Source organism: Oculina patagonica, chromosome 4, assembly GCF_052425735.1.
Source record: "Oculina patagonica isolate OP01 chromosome 4, crgOcupat, whole genome shotgun sequence".
Taxonomy (NCBI): domain Eukaryota; kingdom Metazoa; phylum Cnidaria; class Anthozoa; order Scleractinia; family Oculinidae; genus Oculina; species Oculina patagonica.
Window position 1 is genome coordinate 54,363,838 of NC_135761.1, and position 18,709 is coordinate 54,382,546.

Consider the following 18,709-nt stretch of genomic DNA (forward strand, 5'->3'; position numbering starts at 1 on the left):
ATATGCGTTTTTTGCTCACCCACATGCGTGAAAATTTGTAGCCCTTGGCAAAGTGGCCTGGGAACAACTTTGGCGACTTTGCTTGCTTTTGAAATCGCTTTGATGCGAAAAAACGGTACGAAAACTCGCTAAAAAAGATGTAAATGGAGAAGAAAATCATTCCAGCAAGGCTAAAACAACTCTTGAAAGTTAAAAGGAATCTAATTTTTTAAAATTATACACACATGTTTTGTTACATTAAGCCAGAAGTTCATAAAACAGGCCTTTTGAAAATCTCCTATTTTGGAAAAATGGCCTTTCTTAACTTTGAACGGCCGCCTGACTATGAAAGGTGGATGGACATTGTCCTTATTTTCTATTTTAATATGTTTATTTTTATTTTTCTGGTGGATCAAGGGGGGTGGCTAGCCAGCCAATCCACCCCCCCTGGATCCGCCCCTGACAGTGTTATTTCCTCTTGGTCTAGTTTATGCTGCCTCGTCCCCAGGCGCCGATTGGCCGGACGTTGAGGCGGTAAGGCGGGAAAACAGGGAGCGCGGGGATTGATGGTTAGGGAGCGAGCCGCTTCCCCGTCCGCATCAGGCCCAGAACGCCAAGCGAACCGTGCACGTCAGTCCCACAACACCAAGCGAACCGTGCACGACCAAGGACGAGGACGCCTGGGGACGAGGCAGTAGTTTATGCATATGCGGAAGATGGTTTCCCTGTGGTTCTTTGTATTTTATTCCGAAAGGCCTCACGGTATAGGGGGAGTACCTTCAAGATTATTTATTCCGACTACGAGGCGGTAGTGCGGAACCTTCTCAGTTTTTGCAATGTCGAAGAAAAGGTAAGTTTTTGTCGTTCATATTCTCTTTAATGCTGTTCCTAGTGGATCGATTTCGCCTGCTTAGCAGCCGATTTCTTTCCAAGCGCGAACATGCGAGGGAGCAAGCGAGCAGAAGCTCAGCTCGTTCGCTCGCTTTTACTTCGCTCGCTCGACTCGCTCCGTGCGTTTGGAAAAATCGGCTGCTAGCACAGGCAGGCTTGGATCGATTATGCCATTGGTTCCCTGATTGGTTGCACAAAGTTGTTTTGCAAGTAATCTGTAACTCATTCACGGTAGAAACTTATAGACACTGTATAGACACTGTATAACCATTGCCCATTTTGTAAATGTCATTTCACAGTCTCAAATTAAAATTGCATTGACTAGGTGAGAAAATTTATGTCTAACAGTGTCAATTTTCACACCTCAAGTGTAGAATAGCATTCTCGGGCACGAAACTAAAGATTGCTTATTTAATAACTATGTTTAATACGACCAAGAGAGGATGAGGGGACAGAGAGGAACTTAGAGGGCGTTGGCCGGGATATGTCAAAGACAGAAACGTTATTTTTAGATATGCGGACGTCCACAAAAGCGTAGTTCCGGTTCTAGTTAAGTCAATAAATCGGGCCAGCGTGACATTTGTTTAATCGGCTAATCAACATTAAGCATGTAATTTTTAGTGGGCATTTTACAGGCGTTTGGACTTCGGCAACGATATTAATGTCAATGATAGATTGTATCGGAAGCTTTCCAAAGTAAGCGTCTCCTGTAGATGCTAAATAAAAATCATGACAGGCCTACACCAAGAGAAAATATTATTTTCACTTGCCTACACGGACTCCTACTGTTTATTATTGCTATTTGCGACCTGATTTTTTGACCGCTGTGTCTTATAAGTATCGCTCTGAGAAGCGTGTCTCTAAGCGATTTGCTTTTTTAATGCGACAACGTAGGATAGGTGGCTTTCGAAAAAGGCCTTCTCCTTCTGCACACTATAATTATTATTGGGAAGCGTTTTAGGTCAAATAGACGTTAGTGTAGACTGGAGGTCACACAAGTCTGCATGCTTTCCTGCAGTTTGTAGACACTAACACCTCTCTCATTTGCTAAATGATTTTGCCCGTGCGGTTTGATTTGGATGATATCATTTTGCAAGATATGTTTTAATTTTTTTGTCGGAAACTTTCTTTGAAAGTGTTATTTTATTTTATTTTATTTTGTGACGCCGAACCCGGCTGTTTAATTAACTTTGCTTGAAGGTGTGATGTATCTTAACACAGATGACATACCAGTATCTGTGTTTTTACGGTTTCGTTTGATTCGTCAGAGAATGTCGAAAATGATGTATATTTGTATCAAAGAGACGCTGTGCCGTATTCGATCGGGCGTTTTGTCGCTTGAACTCGACCTAACGGAGGTTTTTCATTCCCCTGTTCGCACGTATGGTCTGGCACCGCATGAATGAAATGTAAGATTATCTCTAGACGTACTGGGGTCTGTTATCTGTTTTGCCTGTTTATGCAGGTTAAATTTATATGGTTTTGACTGTATTCTTCGCGAGCGATTGGATTTGAAAAAAAAATGGTAGAATCTATCTCTTATTCCTAATATTTCCTGCGAAAATTTTATTTCACAACTCGCTCTCACTATTGTTAATGACATTTCTCACACCTTGATCATGAATGGCGTGTGTGGAAGCCAAGAAAAACAGACACTTCCGTTTTGCACGCGGCTAAATATAACTTTTCTGTCTTTGACATATCCCAAGGCCTAGACTAAGAGACTACCTCTCTGTCCCCTCATCCTCTCTTGATACGACTTCATTTGACGGTTACGGATAAATTTCAATATTGATGCTGAATAATGATTGAAAAGTTTAAACACCTTGGATATTCCCAGTGGTGATTTTAATCTCTGGAGATAAAGCGTTGCAATTATTTTTGTATATTCCCAGAATGTCTCATACAATCTCGGTCTCTAAGCTTATACATAGTAAACATAATAAAAAAAATGTGCAAGGCTCACTGAGATCTTATAATTCAAATGAAAATTCCTTTCTGTGCAATCTGTCACTGCTGCAAAAGGATCAGATGATGTAATCAGCAAATTTGGCACTCAAGCTTTTTTTTCTGTTGCACACAATGGCATGCTTATCTACTGATTGTCTTGATTACTGTTGGAAAAAACTTGGTAGTGTAAACAAACACAGGCCTCCCTATCCTTCCCCCGCCTCAGTAAGTGACTACCTGAAATGGGTGTTTCCACAGGCTTACCATCCAATGTTTGTGAGGTCAGAACATGCCAAAAAGAAAATTCAAATTTCCTCACTAATTGCTATTATAAATATTAAAGGGGGATTCTGCTGATAGTTTTTTTAATTACCAAAAATATACACATAGCACCGTAACTTTTTGTATACTGTTTGAAACACCTTGAGCACTGTAATTAATTTCTCTAAGTGACCCTGCCATTAAATTCTAAAGCATTCTGGAGAATTATTGTTTGCCCCCTTTTATTTCAAGAGGGTCCTGAAGAGGGGAGGGGAGGTGGGGTGTGTGTGTGTGGGGGTGGGGGGGGGTTATAAAATCCTATTTCCCAGCCCAAACTTTGCAGAAATCCCATTTCCTAGCCATTGTTTTTCCCAATTAAGTCCCAGTTCTATTGTTTATTTGATTGTTATTCCCAGTCCCTGAGTGACCCAAATCCATTTTCCCTGTGAAAATTTGCCCAAATCCCAGTTCTCATTTTACCCTATTTTTTTCTTGAAACGCATTGGAATTTCTTGTTTGACTCACTTAAAAATCCAAGGAACGGGAACTTATTATTCTTTGGTTTTTTGTGGACTTAGTGAGTATTGTGATCATGTTATGTCTCCAAAGGCTCCCCTTCCAGAGACTTTTTCACACAAACACTCCTTCGAAGGGATTCAAACATACATATAAAATGTGAAACTTTGTTTTAGAGAACTTTTTATAGAGAAATTTTAATCTGATACAGTGGAAGCCGGCATTACGGACACCCGCTTAATACAGACACCCTGGTATTATGGACAGTTTTGTTGGTCCCGACGAAAACCTCATACATTTTCTCTTAAATTAATCTGCTTAATATGGACACCCGTCAATACGGGCAACGGACACTTTTCCGTGTCCCGAGTACCAAACTCTTATACATCTTCAACCCCGCTTTACGGACACTGTTTATCTGTGCACAGACAATTTTCATTGTCGCCATTATTTGCTAACTTGAAGACATTAGACCCTAGTTCGAAGAGTTAAACCCACTTTATTACAAAGAGTGGCTTAATAGCGTGACTTACAGTGTTTGACCCTTGTACTGTTTTCTGACTGCTGTTCCTATTTATAAGTTTCACTTTCTTTGCTAAAAGCTTCGGTGCAAAGTTACCGGTAAGTTACCGACTCTTTCAAATAGAGTTTAAGAACGGTTACAGTCAGAGTTTCATTTACAAAGGAAACTTTATAGAAAACGTTCTGTTGCTGTTGAAATGCAATTTGTTTCTTGTATATAGTAAAGTTGTGATATTTTCAAATTATTCCACTGTTGAGTTTATTTAAGTTTAGTTCGTGTGTATGACTAGATTGTAAGTTTTTTGTAAAAGCTATTAATTTTAGTCAGAGAACTCACAGTTTGCTTTTGTTACATTTTTTGTTACATTTTACAATTAAATAACATTTTGTTGCTGGTAAAACATGTATCCGTGACTTTTTTTGGAGATCCCGCTTAATACAGACACCCCGTTAATACGGACAATTTGGCCTGTCCCCTTGGTGTCCGTATTAACGGGGTTCCACTGTATTTCTCTTTGTTTTATGGTAAAGACCGATAACATTTACCGAGACCAATAGCACTTAATGAGACCAATAGCACTTACCAAGACCAATAACATTTACAGAGACCGCTAACACTTAACAAGACCAATAGCACTTATAATTACCGAGACCCATAACACTTACCGAGACCAACAGCACTTACCGAGACCAATAACACTTACAGAGACAAACAACACATATCGAGACCGATAACACTTACCGAGACCAATAGCAGTTACTGAGACTGACAACACTTACTGAGACCAATAACACTTACCCAGACCGTTAACACTTACCGAGACCAATAACACTTACTGAGACCGATAACACTAACGAAGACCAATAACACTTACCGAGGCCAATAGCACTTACCCAGACCGTTAACACTTACCGAGACCAATAACACTTACTGAGACCGATAACACTAACGAAGACCAATAACACTTACAGAGACAAACAACACATATCGAGACCGATAACACTTACCGAGACCAATAGCAGTTACTGAGACTGACAACACTTACTGAGACCAATAACACTTACCCAGACCATTAACACTTACCGAGACCAATAACACTTACTGAGACCGATAACACTAACGAAGACCAATAACACTTACTGAGACCAATAACACTTACCCAGACCGTTAACACTTACCGAGACCAATAACACTTACTGAGACCGATAACACTCACCGAGACCAATAACACTTAGCGAGGCCAATAGCACTTACCCAGATCAATAACAATCACCGAGACCGATAACATTTACCCAGACCAATAACACTTACCGAGACCAATAACACTTACCGAGACCGATAACACTCACCGAGACCAATAACACTTAGCGAGGCCAATAGCACTTACCCAGATCAATAACAATCACCGAGACCGATAACATTTACCCAGACCAATAACACTTACTGAGGCCAATAACGCTTACCGAGACCAATAACACTCACCGAGACCGATAACATTTACCGAGATCATTAACACTTACCGAGGCCAATAACACTCACCGAGACCGATAACATTTACCGAGACCAATAACACTTACTGAGGCCAATAGCACTTACCCATACCGATAACACTCATCGAGACCGATAACACTTACCGAGACCAATAACACTTACCAAGACGGATAACACTTACCAAGACCAATAGCACTTACCGAGACCGATAACATTTACCGAGACCAATAGCACTTACCGAGACCAATAACATTTACCGAGACCAATAACACTTACAGAGACCGATAACACTTAACGAGACCAATAGTACTTACCGAGACCAATAGCACTTACCGAGACCAATAACATTTACCGAGACCAATAACACTTACCGACACCAATAGCACTTACCGAGACCGATAACACTTACCGAGACCGATAACACTTACCGAGACCAATAACACTTACAGAGACCGATAACACTTAACGAGACCAATAGTACTTACCGAGACCAATAGCACTTACCGAGACCAATAACATTTACCGAGACCAATAACACTTACCGACACCAATAGCACTTACCGAGACCGATAACACTTACCGAGACCGATAACACTTACCGAGACCGATAACACTTAACGAGACCAATAGTACTTAAAATTACCGAGACCAATAACACTTACCGAGACCAACAGCACTTACCGAGACCAATAACATTTACCGAGACCAATAACACTTACCGACACCAATAGCACTTACCGAGACCGATAACACTTACCGAGACCGATAACACTTAACGAGACCAATAGTACTTAAAATTACCGAGACCCATAACACTTACCAAGACCGATAACACTTACCGAGACCAATAGCAGTTACTGAGACCGACAACACTTACTGAGACCAATAGCACTTAACGAGACCGATAACACTTAACGAGACCAATAGTACTTATAATTACCGAGACCCATAACACTTACCAAGACCAATAACACTTACCGACACCAATAGCACTTACCGAGACCGATAACACTTACCGAGACCGATAACACTTACCGAGACCAATAGCAGTTACTGAGACCGACAACACTTAGTGAGACCAATAGCACTTAACGAGACCGATAACACTTAACGAGACCAATAGTACTTATAATTACCGAGACCAATAACATTTACCGAGACCAATAACACTTACCGACACCAATAGCACTTACCGAGACCGATAACACTTACCGAGACCGATAACACTTAACGAGACCAATAGTACTTAAAATTACCGAGACCCATAACACTTACCAAGACCGATAACACTTACCGACACCAATAGCACTTACCGAGACCGATAACACTTACCGAGACCGATAACACTTAACGAGACCAATAGTACTTAAAATTACCGAGACCCATAACACTTACCAAGACCGATAACACTTACCGAGACCAATAGCAGTTACTGAGACCGACAACACTTACTGAGACCAATAGCACTTAACGAGACCGATAACACTTAACGAGACCAATAGTACTTATAATTACCGAGACCCATAACACTTACCGAGACCAAAAACACTTACCAAGACCGATAACACTTACCGAGACCGATAACACTTACCGAGACCGATAACACTTAACGAGACCAATAGTACTTATAATTACCGAGACCCATAACACTTACCGAGACCAAAAACACTTACCAAGACCGATAACACTTACCAAGACCAATAACACTTACCGAGACCGATAACACTTACCAAGACCGACAACACTTACTGAGACCGATAACACTTACCGAGACCGATAACACTTAACGAGACCGATAACACTTAACGAGACCAATAGTACTTATAATTACCGAGACCCATAACACTTACCGAGACCAAAAACACTTACCAAGACCGATAACACTTACCAAGACCAATAACACTTACCGAGACCGATAACACTTACCAAGACCGACAACACTTACTGAGACCGATAACACTTACCGAGACCGATAACACTTAACAAGACCAATAGTACTTATAATTACCGAGACCCATAACACTTACCGAGACCAAAAACACTTACCAAGACCGATAACACTTACCGAGACCAATAGCAGTTACTGAGACCGACAACACTTACTGAGACCAATAACACTTACCGAGACCGATAACACTTACAGAGACAAACAACACATATCGAGACCGATAACACTTACCGAGACCAATAGCAGTTACTGAGACTGACAACACTTACTGAGACCAATAACACTTACCCAGACCGTTAACACTTACCGAGACCAATAACACTTACTGAGACCGATAACACTAACCGAGACCAATAACACTTACCGAGGCCAATAGCACTTATACCCAGACCAATAACACTTACCGAGACCGATAACACTCACCGAGACCAATAACACTTACCCAGATCAATAACACTCACCGAGACCGATAACATTTACCCAGACCAATAACACTTACTGAGGCCAATAACGCTTACCGAGACCAATAACACTCACCGAGACCGATAACATTTACCAAGATCATTAACACTTACCAAGACCATTAACACTTACCGAGACCGATAACACTTACTGAGACCGATAGCACTTACCCAGACCAATAGCACTTACCGAGACCAATAGCACTTACCCATACCGATAACACTCACCGAGACCGATAACACTTACCGAGACCAATAACACTTACCAAGACGGATAACACTTACCGAGACCAATAGCACTTAACGAGACCGATAACATTTACCGAGACCAATAGCACTAACCGAGACCAATAACACTTACCGAGACCGATAACACTTACTGAGACCGATAGCACTTACCCAGACCAATAGCACTTACCGAGACCAATAGCACTTACCCATACCGATAACACTCACCGAGACCGATAACACTTACCGAGACCAATAACACTTACCAAGACGGATAACACTTACCGAGACCAATAGCACTTACCGAGACCGATAACATTTACCGAGACCAATAGCACTAACCGACACCAATAGCACTTACCGAGACCGATAACACTTACCGAGACCGATAACACTTACCGAGACCGATAACACTTAACGAGACCAATAGTACTTATAATTACCGAGACCCATAACACTTACCGAGACCAAAAACACTTACCAAGACCGATAACACTTACCGAGACCAATAGCAGTTACTGAGACCGACAACACTTACTGAGACCAATAACACTTACCGAGACCGATAACACTTACAGAGACAAACAACACATATCGAGACCGATAACACTTACCGAGACCAATAGCAGTTACTGAGACCGACAACACTTACTGAGACCGATAACACTTACCAAGACCAATAACACTTACCGAGACCAATAACACTAACAGAGACCAATAACACTTACCGAGGCCAATAGCACTTACCGAGGCCAATAGCACTTACCCAGACCAATAACACTTACCGAGACCGATAACACTCACCAAGACTAATAACACTTAGCGAGGCCAATAGCACTTACCCAGATCAATAACACTCACTGAGACCGATAACATTTACCCAGACCAATAACACTTACTGAGGCCAATAACGCTTACCGAGACCAATAACACTCGCTGAGACGATAACATTTACCAAGATCATTAACACTTACCGAGGCCAATAGCACTTACCGAGACCAATAACACTTACCGACACCAATAGCACTGACCGAGACCGACAACACTTACCGAGACCAATAACGCTTACCGAGACCAATAACACTCACCGAGACCGATAACATTTACCAAGATCATTAACACTTACCGAGACCAATAACACTTACCGAGACCGATAACACTTACCAAGACCAATAGCACTTACCGAGACCAATAGCACTTACCCATACCGATAACACTCACCGAGACTGATAACACTTACCGAGACCAATAACACGGATCAATTTAGGTTTCTGGGAAACTGCTCACCTACCCCTCCCCAAACCTAACATTAACCCTTACTTATCGCTTTGGGAAAAATGTTAGGTTTGGGGAGGGGTAGGTGAGCAGTTTCCCAGAAACCTAAATTGATCCAATAACACTTACCAAGAGGGATAACACTTACTGAGGCCAATAGCACTTACTGAGACTGATAACATTTACCGAGACCGATAACACTTACCAAGACCAATAACACTTACCGAGACCGATAACACTTACTGAGACCGATAACACTTACCGAGACCGATAGCACTTACCAAGACCGATAACATTTACCGAGACCAATAGCACTTACCGAGACCAATAACACTTACCGAGACGGATAACATTCACCGACACCAATAGCACTTACCGAGACCGATAACATTTAACGAGACCAATAGCACTTACCGGGACCACTAACGTCACTTACCGAGACCAATTAACAATTATTGGATGAGGTTGAGCATGATAGCGATAATTATCAAGGCCAAAGTTTCTGTTATCTGCCGAAGCCGAAGGCTGAGGCGGATAACAGAAACTGAGGCCTTGATAATTATCGCTATCATGCGAAAACCGAATCCAATAATTGTTTTATTATGCACATTCCTGAGCTGCACTTGTAAAGACAAGAGCGCGCACAAAATCTGCACAAAATCTGCAAAATCTGAATGCATAAAACTATTGTCTGTAGGTATGACGTCACTTCTACATATGTAAAATCTAATGTCTGTAGGTATGACGTAAGAGAAACAGCAAGCAAGAATTAGCTGCGTGCTTATAGCCAATCAAAATCAAGCTGGTGACACCAATGTATAATAATAACACTTACTGACACCAATAGCACTCACCGAGACCGATAACACTTACCGAGACCGATAACACTTACCGAGACCGATAACACTTAACAAGACCAATAGTACTTATAATTACCCATACCCATAACACTTACCGAGACCAACAGCACTTACCGAGACCAATAACGCTTACCGAGACCAATAACACTCACCGAGACCGATAACATTTACCGAGATCATTAACACTTACCGAGACCAATAACACTTACCGAGACCGATAACATTTACCGAGACCAATAACACTTACTGAGGCCAATAGCACTTACCCAGACCAATAACACTTACCGAGACCGATAACACTTAGCGAGGCCAATAGCACTTACCCAGATCAATAACACTCACCGAGACCGATAACATTTACCCAGACCAATAACACTTACTGAGGCCAATAATGCTTATCAAGACCAATAACACTCACCGAGACTAATAACATTTACCGAGACTGATAACACTTACCGAGACTAATAACACTTATCAAGACGGATAACACTTACCGAGGCCAATAGCACTTACTGAGACCGATAACATTTACCGAGGCCAATAGCACTTACCGAGACCAATAACAATTACCGACACCAATAGCACTGACCGAGACCGACAACACTTACCGAGACCAATAACGCTTACCGAGACCAATAACACTCACCGAGACCGATAACATTTACCAAGATCATTAACACTTACCGAGACCTACAACACTTACCGAGACCGATAACACTTACCAAGACCAATAGCACTTACCGAGACCAATAGCACTTACCCATACCGATAACACTCACCGAGACTGATAACACTTACCGAGACCAATAACACGGATCAATTTAGGTTTCTGGGAAACTGCTCACCTACCCCTCCCCAAACCTAACATTAACCCTTACTTATCGCTTTGGGAAAAATGTTAGGTTTGGGGAAGGGTAGGTGAGCAGTTTCCCAGAAACCTAAATTGATCCAATAACACTTACCAAGACGGATAACACTTACTGAGGCCAATAGCACTTACTGAGACTGATAACATTTACCGAGACCGATAACACTTACCAAGACCAATAACACTTACCGAGACCGATAACACTTACTGAGACCGATAACACTTACCGAGACCGATAGCACTTACCGAGACCGATAACATTTACCGAGACGGATAACATTCACCGACACCAATAGCACTTACCGAGACCGATAACATTTAACGAGACCAATAGCACTTACCGGGACCACTAACGTCACTTACCGAGACCAATTAACAATTATTGGATGAGGTTGAGCATGATAGCGATAATTATCAAGGCCAAAGTTTCTGTTATCTGCCGAAGCCGAAGGCTGAGGCGGATAACAGAAACTGAGGCCTTGATAATTATCGCTATCATGCGAAAACCGAATCCAATAATTGTTTTATTATGCACATTCCTGAGCTGCACTTGTAAAGACAAGAGCGCGCACAAAATCTGCACAAAATCTGCAAAATCTGAATGCATAAAACTATTGTCTGTAGGTATGACGTCACTTCTACATATGTAAAATCTAATGTCTGTAGGTATGACGTAAGAGAAACAGCAAGCAAGAATTAGCTGCGTGCTTATAGCCAATCAAAATCAAGCTGGTGACACCAATGTATAATAATAACACTTACCGACACCAATAGCACTCACCGAGACCGATAACACTTACCGAGACCGATAACACTTACCGAGACCGATAACACTTAACAAGACCAATAGTACTTATAATTACCCATACCCATAACACTTACCGAGACCAACAGCACTTACCGAGACCAATAACGCTTACCGAGACCAATAACACTCACCGAGACCGATAACATTTACCGAGGCCAATAGCACTTACCGAGACCAATAACACTTACCGACACCAATAGCACTGACCGAGACCGACAACACTTACCGAGACCAATAACGCTTACCGAGACCAATAACACTCACCGAGACCGATAACATTTACCAAGATCATTAACACTTACCGAGACCAATAACACTTACCGAGACCGATAACACTTACCAAGACCAATAGCACTTACCGAGACCAATAGCACTTACCCATACCGATAACACTCACCGAGACTGATAACACTTACCGAGACCAATAACACGGATCAATTTAGGTTTCTGGGAAACTGCTCACCTACCCCTCCCCAAACCTAACATTAACCCTTACTTATCGCTTTGGGAAAAATGTTAGGTTTGGGGAGGGGTAGGTGAGCAGTTTCCCAGAAACCTAAATTGATCCAATAACACTTACCAAGAGGGATAACACTTACTGAGGCCAATAGCACTTACTGAGACTGATAACATTTACCGAGACCGATAACACTTACCAAGACCAATAACACTTACCGAGACCGATAACACTTACTGAGACCGATAACACTTACCGAGACCGATAGCACTTACCAAGACCGATAACATTTACCGAGACCAATAGCACTTACCGAGACCAATAACACTTACCGAGACGGATAACATTCACCGACACCAATAGCACTTACCGAGACCGATAACATTTAACGAGACCAATAGCACTTACCGGGACCACTAACGTCACTTACCGAGACCAATTAACAATTATTGGATGAGGTTGAGCATGATAGCGATAATTATCAAGGCCAAAGTTTCTGTTATCTGCCGAAGCCGAAGGCTGAGGCGGATAACAGAAACTGAGGCCTTGATAATTATCGCTATCATGCGAAAACCAAATCCAATAATTGTTTTATTATGCACATTCCTGAGCTGCACTTGTAAAGACAAGAGCGCGCACAAAATCTGCACAAAATCTGCAAAATCTGAATGCATAAAACTATTGTCTGTAGGTATGACGTCACTTCTACATATGTAAAATCTAATGTCTGTAGGTATGACGTAAGAGAAACAGCAAGCAAGAATTAGCTGCGTGCTTATAGCCAATCAAAATCAAGCTGGTGACACCAATGTATAATAATAACACTTACTGACACCAATAGCACTCACCGAGACCGATAACACTTACCGAGACCGATAACACTTACCGAGACCGATAACACTTAACAAGACCAATAGTACTTATAATTACCCATACCCATAACACTTACCGAGACCAACAGCACTTACCGAGACCAATAACGCTTACCGAGACCAATAACACTCACCGAGACCGATAACATTTACCGAGATCATTAACACTTACCGAGACCAATAACACTTACCGAGACCGATAACATTTACCGAGACCAATAACACTAACCGAGACCAATAACACTTACTGAGGCCAATAGCACTTACCCAGACCAATAACACTTACCGAGACCGATAACACTTAGCGAGGCCAATAGCACTTACCCAGATCAATAACACTCACCGAGACCGATAACATTTACCCAGACCAATAACACTTACTGAGGCCAATAATGCTTATCGAGACCAATAACACTCACCGAGACTAATAACATTTACCGAGACTGATAACACTTACCGAGACTAATAACACTTATCAAGACGGATAACACTTACCGAGGCCAATAGCACTTACTGAGACCGATAACATTTACCGAGGCCAATAGCGCTTACCGAGACCAATAACACTTACCGACACCAATAGCACTGACCGAGACCGACAACACTTACCGAGACCAATAACGCTTACCGAGACCAATAACACTCACCGAGACCGATAACATTTACCAAGATCATTAACACTTACTGAGACTGATAACATTTACCGAGACCGATAACACTTACCAAGACCAATAACACTTACCGAGACCGATAACACTTACTGAGACCGATAACACTTACCGAGACCGATAGCACTTACCGAGAACGATAACATTTACCGAGACGGATAACATTCACCGACACCAATAGCACTTACCGAGACCGATAACATTTAACGAGACCAATAGCACTGACCGGGACCACTAACGTCACTTACCGAGACCAATTAACAATTATTGGATGAGGTTGAGCATGATAGCGATAATTATCAAGGCCAAAGTTTCTGTTATCTGCCGAAGCCGAAGGCTGAGGCGGATAACAGAAACTGAGGCCTTGATAATTATCGCTATCATGCGAAAACCGAATCCAATAATTGTTTTATTATGCACATTCCTGAGCTGCACTTGTAAAGACAAGAGCGCGCACAAAATCTGCACAAAATCTGCAAAATCTGAATGCATAAAACTATTGTCTGTAGGTATGACGTCACTTCTACATATGTAAAATCTAATGTCTGTAGGTATGACGTAAGAGAAACAGCAAGCAAGAATTAGCTGCGTGCTTATAGCCAATCAAAATCAAGCTGGTGACACCAATGTATAATAATAACACTTACCGACACCAATAGCACTCACCGAGACCGATAACACTTACCGAGACCGATAACACTTACCGAGACCGATAACACTTAACAAGACCAATAGTACTTATAATTACCCATACCCATAACACTTACCGAGACCAACAGCACTTACCGAGACCAATAACGCTTACCGAGACCAATAACACTCACCGAGACCGATAACATTTACCGAGATCATTAACACTTACCGAGACCAATAACACTTACCGAGACCGATAACACTTACCAAGACCCATAGCACTTACCGAGACCAATAGCACTTATAATTACCGAGACCCATAACACTTACCGAGACCAACAGCACTTACCGAGACCAATAACACTTAAAGAGACCAACAACACTTACCAAGACTGATAACACTTACCGAGACCAATAGCAGTTACTGAGACCGACAACACTAACTGAGACCAATAACACTTACCGAGACCAATAACACTTACCGAGACCGATAACACTAACCGAGACCAATAACACTTACCGAGGCCAATAGCACTTACCCAGACCAATAACACTTACCGAGACCGATAACACTAGCCGAGACCAATAACACTCACCGAGACCGATAACACTTACCAAGACCAATAACACTTACCGAGACCAATAGCACTTACCGAGACCAATAACACTTACCAAGACGGATAACACTTACCGAGGCCAATAGCACTTACCGAGACCGATAACATTTACCGAGGTTCTGTGACCAAGGCTGGGCTGGGTGCATCTGGAACAATTTACCTACAAAAAATCTTGTCCAGATTATGAACTGGGCCCAGGCCCTGCCCGGTTAACAAGTCAAATTCTTTGGAGGCTTTAAGGCCTTTATTAATTGTGGCTTCAAGTTCTTTTTGTAAAAAGCTTCTAGAAAACCAAGCTGTGACCAGTTGTCATTACGATCTATTACTCTTGGTCTGCAACCATGTGACAAGGCAGCCATGTTGGTGGACAAAGTAATAAAAAGTGTTCCATGGAATTTGCATGACAAAAGAGTTTAGTTCCCAGGAGAGGGAAACATTATGGTGAACTGCCTGGTAAATATGCTCATTAAGGTTGACATCAATAGAGCAATAAGTGCATTTATGTCCCAGCTTTGCTCTACCAGAAAGAACAAACTTTATTCTTAAACTGCTCCCAACCCCTATTTAGCAAAGCACAACTAATACAATAATATCCACAGTCTCTGTGTGATTCTGAGGCCAATTTGTCTTTATTCAATGAGCTATTATTCCGGAATCATGAATTTTGATAATCACCGGTCTCACAGTTGCTTTCTCAGTGGATGATTTACACAGCAGTGCTAGCTATCATGTGAATTCTTCAATAAGAAGTCAGCTGTCAGATCAAGATTATGAGTAAAAAGCCCATCTCCTTTACCCCTTAGGTGCATCTTGAAAAAATGAAATGAACATTTCTGAAGATCAAAAACGTTGGCTGGTTGTGGGCATTGCCTTCAACAACTTGGTGTCCCATATTCGCCCTGTGGTGGAACATTTTTTACAGGCCGAGTACCAGAAATTAAGATCCACCAACAACATCCATGTCCAAACTACAGCCGGAGGACTTCTGAAAAGTCATCCCAAACCTCTCAAATATGAGAACATTAATGGCAATGGCACCCTCAAACTTCCATCTGGAAAATTTGACTTTTCCAAATTTGATTACAAAGTGGCAAACCATGTTGACTTCGCCAAGCTTTATCTTCAACCATTCATGGCCAAGTTCAATGCATTTGATGGGTCGTGTGATGGGTCAGCTGTCCTCTTGTTACTTGGCCAAGTTCCTGCATTTTCATTGGCTGTACAGTCATCGGCCAAGACAGTAAGAGAACATGTAAGAAATGAGTGGGCTCACTGCAACTTTACAGAGTGGGACGCGGCAAAGTTCAAGAGCTGTTTCCATGAGATGCAGGCGCTTGTACAATCCCTTTATCTCCCACCTGCAGACGAAGCAAATGTGTTAGGAGAATTGAGCGACTGGGAGACCAAAGGTAGTTTACTTATTCTTTATCACAGTTACACTCATTGTTCTAAGATTGTTTATTTTGAACCTATTGCATTCACAAGGGTTGTTGCATGGTATTGCTGGAAATCAAAATGATTTATTGTTCAGAATTTATTGTGTTGGAGGAAATTTTGTGGTAAGCCGACTCAGATCTAGTATGAAAGAACTGTGAGTACTATTGCTGGAAAAAATAATGAACTTGAATTAGAGTGCATTTCGTGCCAACAATTAATATCTTCGATTCTGTGGAAAGCAGATTTAGAATCCTGAGAGTCAAAAAGTGGCACTTTCAAGAAAACAAACAGTTGGTACAGTGAATGATACATAATTTTAATGAGACTTTATACCGAATAAAGGTTGCTCATAATAGTTTAGACCTTCCCATCTTTGGCATTCTATTATCATCATCATCATTTTATTTGCCACTTTCGAATTCAGTAATACATACAAAATAACTTAAATAGATAGGGCGAGGAGACCTCCAAGAAACCACAAGGCTTATAGGGGAGGCCACCTTGGGTTAGCAATAAGTAATTTCGCTGTGAATGTGCAGCTAGGCCAATTTTAGACTCATTTTATTAGAAATTTAATCATTTTTTTCTTAAAAGAAGAGAAGCTACTCGAACCAGTGATCGATCTGGTAGAGAATTCCAAATTTTAGGACCCTGGAAATTATTACAGATAGGGTCTCTTTGACCTCTTTTGACGTTGCAATGGCAACGAATTTTGATGTCAAAGTGATCTTAGTTTGTTCATTGCTTAAACTATACAAATTTGTATTTAAAGTAGTTGCTGAAAATGATTGGTGTAGCTGCGATAGAATGTCAAAGACGGGAATTGCAAACCCGTTACTAGCTACTTTAAACTTATGTTTTTAAGATGTCTTGAGGAGAGGCTTAATAGATCAGGGCCCTTATTAGAGGCGGTGTGGGTGGGGAGTAGGGGGCTTTTAGATGTGCTCTATCATGTAGGGAAAAGTGCGCTTAAGAAAGGGAGCTTACGTTGGAGGGGGCTTAAAGAGGGGGCTTAGAGAGGGGGCTTAAAAGAGGGGACTTAAGAGGGGGGAGGCTTAAAAAAAGGGGAGGCTTAATTGAGCTTTTACGGTAATTTGTGTCTGTCCTGTTTCCTTTACAGGGACAAAGTTTTGCGGAAACTCACCTGTAGACCCTTCCCTATTAAGCCTTGTTCATAACGAAGTCTCGCAACTTAGCTCAAAACTGGATGATTTTGTTTGCAACTACAAAGAAGAAAAAGACAAATTGGAGGCCAGCTTTTTAGAAGTTAAGGAATCCCTTGACCAACTCTATTTGACACTTCATCAGAAAGTTGATCTGATAGAGGATGAAGTCAAGACCTTGAAGGAACAGGTGGCAGGTCTAAGCTCTGAAAAAAGTGAAGAGCGTGCAAAGTTTCCGAAGTTCTTTGGTGCACTAGCCAGAAATGAATATTTTACAGGCCGTAAAACAGAAATGGAAAACTTAGAACAGGCTTTTGGTGTCAACAACGCTACACCTGATGTTCGTGCTGTGGCCGGGGAAAAGAGCAAGGTCCATGGGATTTGTGGACTCGGCGGGTGCGGAAAGTCATCCCTTGCCTTTGAGTATGCCTGGCGCAACATGGAATGCTACCCTGGGGGAGTGTTGGTGGTGAATGGAGAGAGCGATGATATGCTGAGGCAATCTCTTCAGAGAATTCACGGAGAAGTCGTATCAGGGAGTTCAGTCTACCCAGCAAGCTGAAACGTTTGAGCAAGTGCTTTCTCAAACTCTTTTCTGGCTTGGCAACTTGAGAGACAGGTGGCTGTTGATTGTAGACAACATGGATCAAAAGGAGCTTAGCCCCAGCACAAGGAGAATTCTTCTCGGCCAGTGGAAAACCGAAAGCTTAGGCCATATTCTTGTTACTTCCCGTAGAAGAACTGAAGATTTGTGTGAGGTACTAGACCTTGCATCCGAAAGCTGTTTTGAGCTGAATCCTTGG

The 18,709-nt window shown here is 41.8% G+C and overlaps 1 protein-coding gene across 1 annotated transcript; it reads left to right on the forward strand.

Moving 5' to 3' along the window:
• The first annotated feature begins 742 nt into the window (after positions 1-742).
• LOC144650691 (uncharacterized) lies at positions 743-18,468 on the forward strand. Its single transcript, XM_078510421.1, has 3 exons — positions 743-829; positions 16,110-16,715; positions 17,864-18,468. The coding sequence occupies exons 2-3, from the start codon at positions 16,130-16,132 to the stop codon at positions 18,466-18,468; spliced, it is 1,191 nt and encodes a 396-aa protein (XP_078366547.1). The 5' UTR covers positions 743-829; positions 16,110-16,129.
• Positions 18,469-18,709: the final 241 nt, after the last annotated feature.